The 18,692-nt window shown below is 48.1% G+C and overlaps 2 protein-coding genes across 2 annotated transcripts in view; one reads left to right on the top strand and one right to left on the bottom strand.

Annotated features, from left to right (window-relative positions):
- The window catches only part of NTM (neurotrimin), a 652,265-nt gene that overhangs the window by 608,825 nt on the left and 24,748 nt on the right, over positions 1-18,692 (top strand). The gene's annotated exons all lie outside the window — the stretch shown is intronic.
- OPCML (opioid binding protein/cell adhesion molecule like) overlaps positions 2,646-18,692 on the bottom strand; it is a 110,177-nt gene continuing 94,130 nt past the window's right edge. Inside the window, exons 3-7 of the mRNA XM_075839100.1 lie at positions 12,724-12,849; positions 8,191-8,325; positions 7,711-7,831; positions 5,049-5,200; positions 2,646-4,034 (exon numbers count right to left, since the gene is read on the bottom strand). Of these exons, the coding sequence (XP_075695215.1) occupies positions 3,937-4,034; positions 5,049-5,200; positions 7,711-7,831; positions 8,191-8,325; positions 12,724-12,849 (632 nt within the window). The 3' untranslated portion in view covers positions 2,646-3,936. The remainder of the gene's footprint in view (positions 4,035-5,048; positions 5,201-7,710; positions 7,832-8,190; positions 8,326-12,723; positions 12,850-18,692) is intronic.

The following is an 18,692-nucleotide window of genomic DNA, read 5'->3' as shown; positions in this document are numbered from 1 at the left end:
CCTGTCTCCTACATAATGTGATCGGCGCTGTGATGTAGAGAACAGCAGTGGTTTTTATTTTGAAAAACAATCCATTTTGAGCAAGTTATGAGCCATTTTAGATTTATGCTAATTTCTTTCTTAATAGACAACTGGACGTGTTTTTACATTTTTTTTTTTTTTTACCAACTTGGCGTTGTAAAGAGAAGTGACCAATCAGCGTCATACACTTCTCTCCATTCATTTTTAGCAGTACTCACAACACAGCGTGATCTTGTGAGATCACGCTCTGCTGTCACTCCCACAGTAACTTTACCAAAGTGTCTTGGGAGTGAATAGACATCACCTCCAGCCAGGGCACGATGTCTATTCACACTCCCGACACTTCGGTAAAGATACTGTGAATGACAACACACATGATCTCGCGAGATCGCGCTGTGCTGTGAGTAAGTCCCCCAAAAACTTTACTGAAGTGTCGGGAGTGTGAAGACACCAGTAAAGTTAATATGGGAGTATGTGACTGCACAGAGTGATCTCGCGAGTACTGCTGAAAATGAATGGAGGGAAGTGTATGACGCCCAGTTGATAAAAAAGTTAAAACGCCCAGTTGTCTATTGAGAAACTAATTAGCATAAATCTAAAATTGCTCTTAACTTGCTCAAAAATAATAATTTTCAAAATAAAAACCACTGTTGTTCTCTACATTACAGGGCTGATCACATTATGTAGGAGACAGGACACTTATAATGTGGTGACAGCCTCTTTATTACTAGGACCACTGTTATCTACATTACAGCGCTGATCACATTATGTAGGAGACAGGACACTTATAATGTGGTGACAGCCTCTTTATTACTAGGACCACTGTTCTCTACATTACAGCGCCGATCACATTATGTAGGAGACAGGGCACTTATAATCTGGTGACAGCCTCTTTATTACTAGGACCACTGTTATCTACATTACAGCACTGGTCACATTATGTAGGAGACAGGACACTTATAATGTGGTGACAGCCTCTTTAACATAGTCTATAGGACACACAGGCCGTTATGGGGTCAGTGGTGATTTGTGCTGTAAATATGTGCCCCCTTAATGATATACGACATTCCGTCCAATGGCGCGGTTACCGCAGACATCAGAGGAGCTGCAGAGACCTGATCTCTTGGGTGGACTTTTCTTTACTCTCATGATCAGAAATAAATAGATTCTTTCCTGGTTTCATTTAATAAGCGCAGTAAAAATCTCCTTCAGAAATCAGCAGTTTTATTAATAGGCGATGATCTCGTTTAGTGGTTTCCAGAGAATTTCTTAATTTAATATTCTAATCTAAACTTTATGAGTTTTCATCTGGTGGAGTGAACTGTGTGTAACGTGGTGCAGGGAGGGATTGTGTGCGACAGCAAATGTCACATTAAGCCTCTCCCTGGGACGGGATCCTGGCTTCTCCTCACCGTGGCCATCCATTATTTAGGAGGGGGGTGCAGTGTGGCCTCACCCATAGCCCCGGGTGTCCTACTTTGCTGGGTTACACATAGAGAACACATTTAGAATGTATTAGGGTACCACAAATTTAGGAAGTTTAGGGGCGATTTAGTGAATTCTTTTAAAGTGCTTTCCCACCACAGACTTTTATAGCAGAGCAACTATAGAAAAGTCATAGCCATAAGGCCTCGTTCACACATTGTAGGTTTGGTTGGTATTTTTATTATTATTTTTAAGAAAAGATCAGGGGTGGGTGCATATAAGAGAAAAAGTCTAAATCATGACATTATATTTTCTGTGTTTAGGATCCACGCCTGGTTTTTGGTTTACAAATACTGATGGAAAAAACTGTGTGAAGGAGGCCTGAAAGCTTGACGTGGTTCTTGTAATGCCGATGGGTGCGGGCCGTCAGGTTTACTCACCTCCTGACGGCCACAGCCATGGATCAGGGAGTGCTGGCCCGCATCTCCTCGAGACGCCAGCACTCACTTCAGCTTCACTCAGCCGTGTCCCGTGAGCGCTTTCCCGCTCTTAAAGGGCCAGTGCGCGCACCTGAATTGAAGAACCAAATTAGGCCATGAGCACCCTGGACTATAAGAAGGGCTCTGCTCCTTCCTGCTTTGCCTGAGTGTTTTTATTACCTATGTTAGTCTTGTAAATGGTTCCCTAAGTGTCATCCAGTTCCCAGTGTTTACCGTTTCTGCTACCTGTATCCCGTTCTATCCTGGTCCAAGTGCCGTATAGAGTTGGAGTCGTGCTGTGCTGAGTACCACGCCTGGTGCCTGCCAGAGTCTAACCTGAGCCTGCCTTGCTGCTGTCCGAAGTTGCCACAGGTACACCTATTTGAACTATAGACTTTGACCTGTGTCCTGTTGGCCAGCTGCCATACCATTAAGGGGGTACAGACCAGTGGGTCCATGCACCCAACGTGACAGTTCTGACTGCTCGGAAAGTTACACCACAGAGTTTACATTACACCCCAGTCATGGGCATGATGTCACCATATTGCCACAAGCTATTCGGGGAAATGCCCCATGTTTAGAGTGTGTTTGTGCGTTTCCAGTGCCGCTGACTATTTGCCTGTATTCCTGTACGGTGCGGCACACATTGGCGGTCATACTGGTAGATCGGCCCGGTTTGCTGCACCATCGCTTGGCACAATGTAAAAAGAGATCAGCAGCTACAAATATCAGACTTTATTGACACATCACAGGATTACAATCATCCGACTTTCCTTGACTAGAAAAGTTTACAAACTCTGTGTAACATGCAGCGATCTGGCCGTGTCGGCATTGAGGAGCACGGATTTGACACGCCAGCCTCCTACGGTTCCAAAGAGCCAAATGAAAAGATCCCAAACTCTGTTTCTTCACAATACACCAAACGTGCTCCTCCATAGAATCAAACTATTGCTGCAATGACCGAGCGCCGCAGAGCATTACACTTCCCAGTCCCTGCCGCAGTCTGTGACCTGTTTGCTGCAATGCTCTGCCACTGATTGAACACAATTTTACTTACAGTCCTTGAACGGTGGGACAGAAAAGCAGATGGTGGAATCCTAAGGACAGGGCGGGTGCTGCAAATCATGAAGTGGCACTGCGATAATAACCCTCGATGCTCCGGAGTCGCTCATCATGCGGGAACATAATCGCCCATTCTCCACACACAAGACCCTAAATGACGCTGCATGTGCTTGATACAATAACCATCAATATTTAGGAATGTGACTTATCAGTCCACTGTTCCCCGGCCACCTCTACAGGCTCGGTGTATAATCTATACTGCACAATGAATCACTGCAGATATGACCAGACGGACTTACTGTACAGGGGTGGATTGTGAGGACAGTGCGGAGAACAGAAGGAGGCTCAATTACAGACAGAGAGGGGGAGTAAAGGACTAGATGTGGGTGGGTGGGTGCACTGGTGGATTTTGTGGTCCTTTAGTGGCAAGGATTATGTGCTGTGCGGTCAATCATCTGGTTACAGGAGACGTCACATCCAGAGATCCTCTTGCCGGGGCCGGAGTTTTTCCTGTAGGTCCAGTAATTTCCCCCGGCTCTAGTGTGTCCAACTGTACGTGTCCCTCCTTGTGGATTTATCTTTGGGGCACCAGCTCCGGTAGAGGGGGATGCTCGTGCCATGGAGGGCACCGTACTTTAGTAACCAGGCAAGTTCATTCTCCTCCCCCCAAACCCTCTCAGATCCTTACATGCCTGCAGAGCATCACACAGGGATTTACAAAGACACCAACACAAGAAACCAGCTCCAGCTCCCCCGGACATCTGGGATTGAGATCAGCGATCTGCTCCAATAAAGGCGTCAATCTCATGAAATAACCCCAGGGAGGATGAGAAGGGTCGAAGCCTCACCCACAATGTTTGAGAGGAGTTTCTCCTGTGGGGTGGGAGAAGAGGACTATTGTTTTCCAGATGTCTCGCCACAGCCCCCACCTCCACGCTATCCGGCTTCATCAAAACTTCATGAGGGAATAGAGGATGGAGCACCAGAGGCAGGTGGCAGCCAGAGTGGTGGAGGCCGAGCTGCTCCTGTTCTGCACGGCCCCGGGACCTGAGGGGAGAAAGTTTCCATTAACAATGCAGAGCAGTAAATCCGGCACCAGCTCGCACTTCATGAAGGGGACAGTAAACTAAATGAACTTGTCAACTCCCCAAACAAAACCACATGAACAAAGGCTCGTTGTGGGAGCGAAAGTAAAAGGATCTATTTACTGGCGGTGACGCGGAGCAGCGGCGCCGGCCCGTGAAAAGGAGAAGACGACAAGTTGTCGTAATTGAAACGAGAGGCAGAGTCTCCTCCATAATTGTATTTACTGATGTGTGTTAAAGGGAAGCTAATTGCTTCTCCGCTTCCTACCCGACATGCAAATAAATTCCTGCTGCAAAGATGAGGCCGAGTCTCCTCCACTGAGATCCATGAATATCCGGGGCCCCGCCGTGCACAACCGCAAACCATGGCTAATAAATGTGCTTCTTATGAAACGATCAGTCCTAGGAAACTTTCCTACAACTTCTTACAGATTTTAATGGGCAAAAAAAGTGGCACACGGAACGAGGCCACGTAAATACCGTTCTATAAATGATACATATATATATATACATATACGTCATATAACCGCCTCCCTTACATGCTGAGAGTGGATTGGCCACTCGTGAACACACTGCTGAGCAACGGTGATTGGGTAAAGAAGACCAGGACACGAAAAGGGTCAACGTGGACCAGAATATCTTCTAACAGAACATGAATTACCAAGGAAACGGTAACAAAACCACAAAATGTGAAGATCTTTACAAATCTCGACCGACCGCACGTAACACCCGGATTGGACGGCGCAGGTGGAGTGGACTGCGCAGGTGGAGCGCACACGGGACTGCACTTTTTTCAGCGATACCTACAGTATTTCTCTTCATTTTGACCGTGTCTCATTGTCTCCATATGAAATGCCCGGCGCAAATAATGTAAACCTGCTGACGTTTAGTGAAATGATGTAAGTGGTACGTTATCGCCATTATTACAGTGATTAGCTCGTGTTTGGGGCGCCACCTCCCACATATTGTCACTTACCATACAGGATGACGCTGGCGTTGCTGTTCCCCAGTTTATTTGAGGCCACACACGTGTAGTTGCCGTAGTCCTTCTCAGATACGTTGAAGAAGCTCAGGACGGACATGTGGTCTTTGTTCTCGATCCTCACCCCTTCCAGTCCGCTGGATAACCTGCAGTGAAGCACGGACATGTTACATCTAGAAACCCTCCCTAGTTCATGTGGCTCCAGACCGGCACAGAATCTCTAAGAGCCGTCACCGGAGCTTCTGAGGCCCCGGCAGATAGCGCTACACCATACAGCACACAGATCTCAGCTGCTGCATCACCTCACAGGCCTGGGGCACTGCGGGGAGTCTCACATCTGACAGTCTGGACTGTAGATTGTAAGCTCTTGAACAGATTATATCAATGCATGTTATAGATTAATATAAAGGGACTCTGCAGGAATCCGGACGCATCAGGGATAATGAAGCCACGGTGCGATCCTCAGATTCTGCAACAGACCTTGGGGGTCCACAGGAAAACAATGAGTGCAACCTGGCCCACATGGAACAATGATGTGTGACCCCCAGCTGCATGGTCTATCAGGGCTCATGGGTTCCCATCATGTTTGGGGCTCATGCTCTGCGTGCACGTTTGGGTTCATGACTTGGCTCTTCCTCTATATACAGTGTTCTCAGCAGGGGCTCTGGGCTGGTTACCTCTGACCCCTCTCCCTTCCTAACCTGGTCTCCTGCCCATGTTTTATAGAGAGAGAGAATGCTGGCGCATCTGCCGGGGACTGTGAGGTGATATAAATGATGATGATGATAAAGCCCCCCCCCCTCCCTCCATTCCTATTATAAACACATTTTTGCCGTAAACCGCAGTGATTTTCCGTAAAGTCCTTGCAGCAGCTGCGGTTCACATTTGGCCAAGGCTCAGAATCAAGATGCCAAAGAAAAATGCTAATACCCAATAAACGATTCAGCAGCGGCCGCAGAATGTGAATTAATTCTTGACGCCAAAAATAGACGGAGATGCTTTCTATACATAATGTCTCATCCATCACGCACAGTGCGGATCGCAGGATAAGATGGCGACCGGGGCAGGACAGGCGCGTGATGTGGCACTGAAATAAACCTCATTCTGAAAAATACTTTCTGGATCACAGATCAAAAGAAAAAAAAAACAGGTAGATCTTAAAGTTCTTCTAAAGCGACCTTATACCCCAGACCAGAAAAAAAAGAGGTCCCCCTCTCTCTACCCGCCATACTCCCCCTCTCTCTACCCGCCATGCTCTCTCTCTCTACCCGCCATACTCTCCCTCTCTCTACCCGCCATGCTCTCCCTCTCTCTACCCGCCATACTCTCCCTCTCTCTATCCGCCATGCTCTCCCTCTCTCTACCCGCCATGCTCCCCCTCTCTCTACCCGCCATACTCCCCCTCTCTCTACCCGCCATGCTCTCCCTCTCTCTACCCGCCATGCTCTCACTCTCTACCCGCCATACTCTCCCTCTCTCTACCCGCCATGCTCTCCCTCTCTCTACCCGCCATACTCTCCCTCTCTCTATCCGCCATGCTCTCCCTCTCTCTACCCGCCATGCTCTCCCTCTCTCTACCCGCCATACTCCCCCTCTCTCTACCCGCCATGCTCTCCCTCTCTCTACCCGCCATGCTCTCCCTCTCTCTACCCGCCATGCTCTCCCTCTCTACCAGCCATGCTCTCCTTCTCTCTACCCGCCATGCTGTCACTCTCTACCCGCCATACTCCCCCTCTCTCTACCCGCCATGCTCTCACTCTCTACCCACCATACTCTCCCTCTCTCTATCCGCCATGCTCTCCCTCTCTCTACCCGCCATGCTCTCCCTCGCTCTACCCGCCATGCCCTACCTCGCTCTACCCGCCATGCTCTCCCTCTCTCTACCCGCCATGCTCTCCCTCGCTCTACCCGTCATGCTCTCCCTCGCTCTACCCGCCATGCTCTCCCTCTCTACCCGCCGTGTTCCTTCTCTCTATCCGCCATACTCTCCCTCTCTCTACCGACCAAGTTCTCTTTACATTTTTCCAAAAACAGTGCCCCCCTCCTCCCCATGATTCATTATATTGCAGCTCCCCCTCAATCAAGCGAATATTAGATGCAACAATGGACAGGGGCGGCACTGGTGTAGGGAGGAGCAGTGTTCCTTCTAATCTTTGCAGTCTTTATGACCAAGGCTCTTGAATGTTTGCCCCAAAATGTTCATGTGATCTGCTCACAATCCCCTGAAGAGCTGGTATGGTGGATCCCCTTAGATCCACACTTCCTGACAATGCTCTTGTGATCGTCACCTTTATTTCATGAGGATTTTACTCTGTTCGGAACCTGGTTAATAAAATACTCCTCTTTTATGGAGCCTAAAAAGTCATAATCTTGTGCTTGGTGGTATTGGGGCTGGCGCAGAATGTTCGGAGTCCCGTCCCATTACAATATCCATAGTAAATAATGGCCCCTTCACACAATTATGAGATCGCAGCGTAATCTCCGGTGATTGACCGTACTCGGTAGCCGCGGTTATGTGGGACTCCGCTGCATCAGTTTGATTTCATCCAGGGCATTTCTGGTTGATATTTTTCTATCCTTATTATGTGTATGAATTCTATGAGAGGTAGTAGTAATATTGGGAGTTGTAGTGCATCAAGAAGAAAAAACACATTACCTGCTTTCTTCCTTATACCATTGGAACTCGGCCAGCGGAACGGCCAGGGCGGAGCAGCGCAGGGTTCCCTTCTGTCCAACCGATGCCCCTGTGTTTCTGGTGTCGGAGATGTAGGGAGGATCTGTGAGGTAATCAAAAGTATAAACATTAGCTGATAGAACGTGGTTGTGCACTATCCAGGGGGTGAATACTTATGCAGTCACCAGCCCTCATGGTAAATTATAATAACTGGCATTCACAAAGCACCAACATATTTCGTGGAGCTTTACAGCCGGGGAAAGTGTCAATTCCTTCGTAAAGCTGTACCCTCCTTATATGACCCTATATAACATCTACTGTACGAAGGAGCCGCCCTGCTCCCCCCACTGGACGGGTTTCTTCAATGGTTTATTATCTTTTCATGTCCTTAATGTGACAGGTTTTTGTCTCCTGTGACTTCTGACTTGAACCCATTGGACACTACACGTGGAGCATACTCACAGTTGACCGTGACTGTAACGTGCCGCATCGCAGGGGCTGCCACCTCATTGGCCGCGCTGCATTCATATTGGCCTGACTGTTCTCTTGTGATTCCAGAAATTTCCAAATATTCATCATCACTCACAAACCTATGAGCTAGAAAAAGAAAGAGCCGGTAACAATCCACTGCATTGAATGTGATCGAGTGAGGTCGGCTGATAAGATCGGGGATATAGTGGGGGGGGGGGATGTGGACTATATTGGGGAACAGTGTGACCTGAGCAGTAAGAGGGGGAGGGGAGGACTTGGCAGTTCTGGAATCGGTCTTCGTGCACATTATCCCAGACCTGCCCAGCGTAACTTCAGAGGATCGGCCAGGAAAGGGTTAGACGTACGACACAACGCTGCATATTCCTTTTCTGTCTGATGGTCAGTGGAGTGAATTTATTGTCGGTGCAGGGAGGATGCAGCACCAGAGGGACAGTAACTCATCGCCTGACTCCGATTCCGGGATTAATTACAATTCTGAACAATCTGTAGTTACCAAAAAAAGGAAATGTCCTGAGAGGAACCGTTCAGTGCCGAGAACAAACGGAGCATCAGTCACAGACCTGCCACCCCCTCCCCTCAATATAAAAAGCACCAACTAAGAAACACGGCCCTGAGGCCTGGACGGAGCCTCCGTAATGTCTCCGGGCAGCCTGCACCTTACTGGTCATGACGGGACCACCACGTACTAGATGGACGATGTCTCCACAGACTGTTGGGGTAAATGTGGAGGGGGGGTGAATTCAGGGGCACCTATACTTCATGCCAGGACCACCACGTACTAGATGGACGATGTCTCCACAGACTGTTGGGGGGGGGGGGGGTGAATTCAGGGGCACGTATACTTCATGCCAGGGTTTTTCTTTGGTTATATATTCTAATAGAACAGAATAAGGTGCAGGACGCATCGCTGGAAATGTTTGGCATCTGCAGTTTGGAAAGACAGGGACAGGTGAAGGTTTACAAGGACTGGACTGGAGCGTCCGATTATTAGAAGAGATTTCCAGCATCCGGCCAGCGCTGCAGCTTCTATAATCACCACATCTGTATATTGAGTGACTCCGGCCCGGTCTTGTATGTTCACTCTGCGGCTCCAGCCTAGTAATGGATCATAGGTTCCACCATGTGCTCCACGTTGATATCTTTATGCAGTCGCTGCAGATTTGGTGGTTGAATCACCTGTTCCCGACATCTTGGAGCTTTGTTGGATGAGATCTTGAGACTTATCCGTGATTAGAGGAGAGTGAAATCATCATCTTCATGAGCTGTGGATGATGAGTGATGTGGGACATGGAGCATTATCCTGCTGGAAGTGGTGATTAGAAGAGCGAGGCCTGTGCCCATTGCGGTGTCTTGATTTTTGCTGATATAAGTGTTGTCCATTGAGGTCATCTGCTGCCCATTAACCTCTGCCAAAAATCCTAGGAGATGACGATCCTTCCATGGTCACATCGGTTTAGCTATTCACCCCACCGTGTTGCACTGAGTGGGGGGCTGGAGCTGATCATTTGCTGGAGTCAGTGCCTCATAGAGTGGAGCTTCAACAATCATAAATATCCGAGCCCTGCACCATGTCAGGAGATGCCAGCCTTGTGCAGGACATGGCGACCCCCTCCTTAGCCTCTCCGGCCTCTTAATTCCCCGCTCTCATTTGCCTCCATGTCTAAGAGCCGGAGCCTCGCTGTGACTTTACCGAGTGACAGAATGGGGACAGCAGACACAGGAACCCTGGTGCCGGCAGCTCAAGGGAACTTGCAGAGAAAGGAGAGTGGAAATAGAAATGTGTAGAGTTTTAATTAGATCTTACACTTAATATGCAAATGTGCTCGTCCTTCTCAGGTTGGTGAAATGAGAGTTTTATTTAAATGTGCGGAGGGTTTAGAGGAGCTAATTAAGCAGCAGATAGAAGACAGAGCCGCGAATCTGGAGGCCTCCGGAAGGGGATCACCGACTGAGGGGCACAGGTACATTATGACATGGGGGTCGTGGGTGCCGGCTGAGATTACGCCTGATTATCCATGTTCACGTGGATGTACGAGCTTGTCTGTAATGACAACCCCAGGCTCCAGCTCTATCACTTGTTATCTGACCTTGCTGTGAAGTTACTTGGTATAATTACAGAGATTAAATATTATGCTCCAATTAAAACCGACCACCAAGGGAGCAGCAAGAGAGGCGTTTGTTAATCTCTACACGAAGGAACCAAGTGAAAGCTTCATCTCCACAGCAGCTGAGAGTTCAGGGACACAACACCCTCCCTGTATACACCCAAAATACACCGACATCAGCGTCCACGTACCTGCACCATGATCAAAACTCTGCACGACTCCAGTCCAGAAACAACGTACCACAGTATACACACAGCATATATATGTTCCCTTTTGTTATGTCAAGTTGCATAGTCGCATCCATGTCTACAGCGTGCATACAGTCGCATCTATCCGTGTATACAGCGTGCATGCAGTCGCATCCACCCGTGTCTACAGCGTGCATACAGTCGCATCCATCCGTGTCTACAGCGTGCATACAGTCGCATTAGTGTCTACAGCGTGCATACAGTCGCATTAGTGTCTACAGCGTGCATAGTCGCATTAGTGTCTACAGCATGCATAGTCGCATCCATCCGTGTGTACAGCGCGCATACAGTCGCATTAGTGTCTACAGCGTGCATAGTCGCATCCATCCGTGTGTACAGCGCGCATACAGTCGCATTCGTGTCTACAGCGTGCATACAGTCGCATCCATCCGTGTCTACAGCGTGCATACAGTCGTATTAGTGTCTACAGCGTGCATAGTCGCATTAGTGTCTACAGCATGCATAGTCGCATCCATCCGTGTGTACAGCGCGCATACAGTCGCATTCGTGTCTACAGCGTGCATACAGTCGCACCCGTGTCTACAGCGTGCATACAGTCGCATTAGTGTCTACATCGTGCATAGTCGCATTAGTGTCTACAGCATGCATAGTCGCATCCATCCGTGTGTACAGCGCGCATACAGTCGCATTAGTGTCTACAGCGTGCATAGTCGCATCCATCCGTGTCTACAGCGTGCATACAGTCGCATCCATCCGTGTCTACAGCGTGCATACAGTCGTATTAGTGTCTACAGCGTGCATAGTCGCATTAGTGTCTACAGCATGCATAGTCGCATCCATCCGTGTACAGCGCGCATACAGTCGCATTAGTGTCTACAGCGTGCATACAGTCGCATCCATCCGTGTCTACAGCGTGCATACAGTCGCATTAGTGTCTACAGCGTGCATAGTCGCATTAGTGTCTACAGCATGCATAGTCGCATCCATCTGTGTGTACAGCGCGCATACAGTCGCATTAGTGTCTACAGCGTGCATAGTCGCATCCATCCGTGTGTACAGCGCGCATACAGTCGCATTAGTGTATACAGCGTCCATACAGTCTCATCCGAGTCTACAGCGTGCATAGTCGCATCCATCCGTGTGTACAGCGAGCATACAGTCGCATTAGTGTCTACAGCGTCCATACAGTCGCATCCATCAGTGTCTACAGCGTGCATACAGTCGCACCCGTGTCTACAGCGTGCATACAGTCGCACCCGTGTCTACAGCGTGCATACAGTCGCATCCGTGTCTACAGCGTGCATAGTCGCACCAGTGTCTACAGCGTGCATACAGTCGCATTAGTGTCTACAGCGTGCATAGTCGCATCCATCCGTGTGTACAGCGCGCATACAGTCGCATTAGTGTCTACAGCGTCCATACAGTCTCATCCGAGTCTACAGCGTGCATAGTCGCATCCATCCGTGTGTACAGCGCGCATACAGTCGCATTAGTGTCTACAGCGTCAATACAGTCGCATCCATCAGTGTCTACAGCGTGCATACAGTCGCATCCGTGTCTACAGCGTGCATACAGTCGCATCCGTGTCTACAGCGTGCATACAGTCGCACCCGTGTCTACAGCGTGCATACAGTCGCATCCGTGTCTACAGCGTGCATACAGTCACACCCGTGTCTACAGCGTGCATACAGTCGCACCCGTGTCTACAGCGTGCATACAGTCGCATCCGTGTCTACAGCGTGCATACAGTCGCACCCGTGTCTACAGCGTGCATACAGTCGCATCCGTGTCTACAGCGTGCATACAGTCACACCCGTGTCTACAGCGTGCATACAGTCGCACCCGTGTCTACAGCGTGCATACAGTCGCATCCATCCGTGTCTACAGCGTGCATACAGTCGCACCCGTGTCTACAGCGTGCATACAGTCGCATCCATCCGTGTCTACAGCGTGCATACAGTCGCACCCGTGTCTACAGTGTGCATACAGTCGCATCCATCCGTGTCTACAGCGTGCATACAGTCGCACCCGTGTCTACAGTGTGCATACAGTCGCATCCATCCGTGTCTACAGCGTGCATACAGTCGCACCCGTGTCTACAGCGTGCATACAGTCGCAGCCGTGTCTACAGCGTGCATACAGTCGCATATGTATCTAAGTTATTTAGACTGATATTCACAAATACTTACATTTTCCAGAAAAATGTTTCCACGTTACTGCTGGTTCAGGTCTGCCGGCCGCCAGGCAGCGGAGGGTCACAGTGCTCCCCTCATTGACTGTAATATTTGAAGAGATGTTTAGGATTTGGGGGGGAACTGTAGGAAAACAAAAGGAAAAAGTGTTAACTAATGAAGTGGATAGAAATCCCCTGTAACCTATAGAACTGCCGGACTGTGTCCTGAATCGGTCTGATCCCGCACGTCTGCCATCATAGATGCATTGGATAAGGACAGTGTCTGCTTTAATGCATCTTTGATGATAGGTCTGCGGTCAGGAGCGGAGGTGGCGCAGGTATTCTGCAATGTTGGTTCAGAGGAAGGCAAAGCCTCCATGAAGCAAAAGACAAATTTCGCCATCTTAGGGAAAAATTCTTTCCCGACTCCACTATGGCAATCAGAACAAATCCATGGACCAACAACCCATCTCCAGTTATCTAGTGACCATAACTTGTAATATTATCACACTCAAGAACGACATCCAGCCCCTCCTGAATTCACAATTACAACTTTCTCTGGCATCACAACTATCAAGGCGTCACAAATAGGCTTCTACCTGGCTATACACGTTGTGCCTCATGACGTACACACTATCCCTCCATGTTTCACATACTTGCACCCCATTATCCATTTTATTTCTATTGAGGCACTTTACTCATTACTGCCCCCTATATTTCACTCATAGTATTACACTTGCACACACACTATTCATTTATTATTTCTTACTACACATCCCATGCACCACACACCACTCCCCTCAAGACCAGTGGGAGTGGCTATTATTATTTAAAGCACCTGCTCACTCCTTCATCAGCATTTTCTGACCTGGCTGTGTCCATTTGTAAGTATGGCCTTTTTCTGTATTTTCATATATGTCCCCTTGTTTTTATCGGTTTAGTTTTTCATAATGCGACTTCTCTTACAGTAGAGGTTCCATAGTGTGACTGCTCTTACAGTAGAGGCTCCATAGTGTGACCGCTCTTACAGTAGAGGCTCCATAGTGTGACTGCTCTTACAGTAGAGGTTCCATAGTGTGACTGCTCTTACAGTAGAGGTTCCATAGTGTGACTGCTCTTACAGTAGAGGCTCCATAGTGTGACTGCTCTTACAGTAGAGGCTCCATAGTGTGACTGCTCTTACAGTAGAGGTTCCATAGTGTGACTGCTCTTACAGTAGAGGTTCCATAGTGTGACTGCTCTTACAGTAGAGGCTCCATAGTGTGACTGCTCTTACAGTACAGGTTCCATAGTGTGACTGCTCTTACAGTAGAGTCTCCATAGTGTGACCGCTCTTACAGTAGAGGCTCCATAGTGTGACTGCTCTTACAGTAGAGGCTCCATAGTGTGACTGATCTTACAGTAGAGGTTCCATAGTGTGACTGCTCTTACAGTAGAGGCTCCATAGTGTGACTGCTCTTACAGTAGAGGTTCCATAGTGTGACCGCTCTTACAGTAGAGGTTCCATAGTGTGACTGCTCTTACAGTAGAGGTTCCATAGTGTGACCGCTCTTACAGTAGAGGTTCCATAGTGTGACTGATCTTACAGTAGAGGTTCTATAGTGTGACTGATCTTACAGTAGAGGGTCCATAGTGTGACTGATCTTACAGTAGAGGCTCCATAGTGTGACTGCTCTTACAGTAGAGGATCCATAGTGTGACTGCTCTTACAGTAGAGGTTCCATAGTGTGACTGCTCTTACAGTAGAGGCTCCATAGTGTGACTGATCATACAGTAGAGGCTCCATAGTGTGACTGCTCTTACAGTAGAGGCTCCATAGTGTGACTGTTCTTACAGTAGAGGTTCCATAGTGTGACTGCTCTTACAGTAGAGGGTCCATAGTGTGACTGATCTTACAGTAGAGGTTCCATAGTGTGACTGATCTTACAGTAGAGGTTCCATAGTGTGACCGCTCTTACAGTAGAGGTTCCATAGTGTGACTGCTCTTACAGTAGAGATTCCATAGTGTGACTGCTCTTACAGTAGAGGTTCCATAGTGTGACTGCTCTTACAGTAGAGGGTCCATAGTGTGACTGATCTTACAGTAGAGGTTCCATAGTGTGACTGATCTTACAGTAGAGGTTCCATAGTGTGACTGCTCTTACAGTAGAGGCTCCATAGTGTGACTGATCTTACAGTAGAGGGACCATAGTGTGGAAGGGGCCTCTGTATAGGGGATTGACTAATATAGAAGCATTACTCTTGTAACAAAGTGCGAGGTTCATGTGTGGTACTCTTCAGGGGAGGGGGCATGCTTGTAACTCCTCCCACGCTTGACTGGGTATATAATTCATGCCCTGTGTTGAATGTTCCTGTGTCATCTTCTTTGGCCCCATGCACACTACCGTGCCAGTAATTACAACCCGTAATTATGGGCACGGCCGGCCGCAGACAGCTGTCTGCATTTATGGGCCGTGCTCTTATTATAAAGTATGGGAGAACAGTCCGTAAAATAAAAAATAGGCCATGTCCAGTTTCAACTTATTAAAAAATGGCGGCATCCGCTGGATATTTGCCATAAGCACAGAAACTGTTACGACTATGGATTAGACAGCTGTAAATCCGTGACTAAGATTAAAAAACAACTGGAAGGCGACAGGTTGTCCCTCAATAGGACTTCTCTCCTCTCCTCTCCTCTCCTCTGCTCTCTCCTCTGCTCTCCTCTGCTCTCTTCTCTCCTCTGCTCTCTTCTCTCCTCTGCTCTCTCCTCTGCTCTCTCCTCTCCTCTGCTCTCTTCTCTCCTCTGCTCTCTTCTCTGCTCCTCCTCCGTAAATTCCCCAATAAAATAACAATTCTGGAGCATTTTTTTTTTATAACTACATTGTGCCGTTCCTCTGTTATTCCTCATGGTAATGTAAGAATGAACTTACAACTGAACATTACGATTTGCCTTGTTAATGATGCGTGTCTACACACTGTCCAATCAGTGGTGACGTCAGGAGAGCGGACTTTAAAGCCGACTGCTTATATCCAGCTGAGGAACCCGCCGACATTTGTCCCACCAGCCCTCAGCGCATCAGTCCGGGCCGATGGATAGAGGTCAGTAAGGGTTATTACTAGCACTGATGTATAGTGTTAAACGGGTGCACTTACAGGAGTGACGGATCTATATACCTGCGACGCGCATCCTACCTCCAGAATATACTGACCCTGCGAGAGCCTCATCAATACCATGTTTTATCCTGAATGGCGGTTTCATAATGTGGTATTATCAGCTGTGCGGGATCAATATGGGATATAATAATGTACAGAGACGCGGCTCCGGTTAACAGCCGGCTGCGGGAACACGCAAAACCGCTCAACCGTCGCCATAATCTCCTCATCATTATGGTAAACAGCTGATCTCACAATCGTTTCCGCGCCTTTTAGAACGGCACGTTTTTCCTGCAGTATGTGAACAAAGCAAAACGGCTTCCTGCTCCCGGCCGCTCCCTGCTGGTCCCTGCCGGTCCCTTGTAGGACAGATCCGTGTCATCTTGGTCTGTTACCCGCCCTCTCACCTTGATTGCTAATCTTGGCTGATGGAGCTCTGTAATGGTTCATTACCAATTTATAGGGCCAACCTGAATGTGACCACCTCTTTAGGGGCCCCACAGCATGGGCAGGGGGGGCACTATCGTATGTGCACCATGAAAGGCCAGTGCGACCTGAGTGCCGGATCTCGTCATTGGGGAGACTATTTCCTAATAAAGTGAAGTGGAGTTGGGTGAATACACTGAGAACCTCGGATAATTCATTTAGTTATTTTCCCTCTAATTTGACATTCCATTATCTGGAAATTACCAGCACCCAATGTAATAAATGCGACAAAAACACTGAGCGCAGCGATTTAATCATTCTTAAGAAGGTTGTATAGAGGCTGTCATGTCAATGTGATATAGAACCATAATGCGAAACAGAGATTTTATTCTGTACCTGTACTGATCCTGAGTTACATCCTGTATTATACTCCAGAGCTGCACTCACTATTCTGCTGGTGGAGTCACTGTGTATATACATTACATTACTTATCCTGTACTGATCCTGAGTTACATCCTGTATTATACTCCAGAGCTGCACTCACTATTCTGCTGGTGGAGTCACTGTGTACATACATTACATTACTTATCCTGTACTGAGCCTGAGTTATATCCTGTATTCTACTCCAGAGCTGCACTCACTATTCTGCTGGTGGAGTCACTGTGTATATACATTACATTACTTATCCTGTACTGATCCTGAGTTACATCCTGTATTTTACTCCAGAGCTGCACTCACTATTCTGCTGGTGGAGTCACTGTGTACATACATTACATATCCTGTACTGATCCTGAGTTACATCCTGTATTATACTCCAGAGCTGCACTCACTATTCTGCTGGTGGAGTCACCACATACATTACATTACTTATCCTGTACTGATCCTGAGTTACATCCTGTATTATACACCAGAGCTGCACTCACTATTCTGCTGGTGGAGTCACTGTGTATATACATTACATTACTTATCCTGTACTGATCCTGAGTTACATCCTGTATTTTACTCCAGAGCTGCACTCACTATTCTGCTGGTGGAGTCACTGTGTACATACATTACTTATCCTGTACTGATCCTGAGTTATATCCTGTATTATACTCCAGAGCTGCACTCACTATTCTGCTGGTGGAGTCACTGTGTACATACATTACTTATCCTGTACTGATCCTGAGTTACATCCTGTATTATACTCCAGAGCCGCACTCACTATTCTGCTGGTGGAGTCACCGTGTACATACATTACATTACTTATCCTGTACTGATCCGGAGTTACATCCTGTATTATACTCCAGAGCCGCACTCACTATTCTGCTGGTGGAGTCACTGTGTACATACATTACATTACTTATCCTGTACTGATCCTGAGTTACATCCTGTATTATACTCCAGAGCTGCACTCACTATTCTGCTGGTGGAGTCACTGTGTACATACTAGTCCCTCTCAATGAATTAGAAGATCATCAAAAAGTTCATTTATTTCAGTAATTCGGCTCATAAAGTGTCTCGTATATTCTATAGATTCATCACACACAGAGGGATCTATTTCCAGCAGTTTCTTCTTGTAATGTTGATGATTATGGGAACAGTTACTGAAAACCCAAAATTTAGTGTCTCAGAAAATGAGAATATTCTATAAGCCCAATTCCAAAATTATTTTTAATACGAAATGTCGTCCTACTGAGAAGTCTGTTCAGTATCTGCCCCCAATACTTGGCCGGGGCTCCGACTCTGCGTGAATTACTGCATCAATGCGGCGTGGCATGGGGGCGATCAGCCTGTGGCACTGCTGAGGGTTTATCAATGTGGCGTGGCATGGAGGCGATCAGCCTGTGGCACTGCTGAGGGTTTATCAATGTGGCGTGGCATGGAGGCGATCAGCCTGTGGCACTGCTGAGGGGTTATCAATGCGGCGTGGCACGGAGGCGATCAGCCTGTGGCACTTCTGAGAGGTTATCAATGCGGCGTGGCATGGAGGCGATCAGCCTGTGGCACTGCTGAGGGGTTATCAATGTGGCGTGGCATGGAGGTAATCAGCCTGTGGCACTGCTGAGGTGATATCAATGTGGCGTGGAGGTGATCAGCCTGTGGCACTGCTGAGGTGATATCAATGTGGCGTGGCATGGAGGTGATCAGCCTGTGGCACTGCTGAGAGGTTATCAATGTGGCGTGGCACGGAGGCGATCAGCCTGTGGCACTGCTGAGGGGTTATCAATGCGGCGTGGCACGGAGGCGATAAAACTGGCACTGCTGAGGTGTTATCAATGCAGCGTGGCATGGAGGCGATCATCCTGTGGCACTGCTGAGCGGTTATCAATGCAGCGTGGCATGGAGGCGATCATCCTGTGGCACTGCTGAGGTGTTATCAATGCGGCGTGGCATGGAGGCGATCAGCCTGTGGCACTGCTGAGGGGTTATCAATGCGGCGTGGCA

The sequence above is a fragment of the Rhinoderma darwinii genome, chromosome 10 (genome assembly GCF_050947455.1).
Source record: "Rhinoderma darwinii isolate aRhiDar2 chromosome 10, aRhiDar2.hap1, whole genome shotgun sequence".
Classification (NCBI taxonomy): Eukaryota; Metazoa; Chordata; class Amphibia; order Anura; family Rhinodermatidae; genus Rhinoderma; species Rhinoderma darwinii.
The sequence above is the reverse complement of the archived record's forward strand: the minus strand, read 5'-3'. Positions and strand labels throughout refer to the sequence as shown.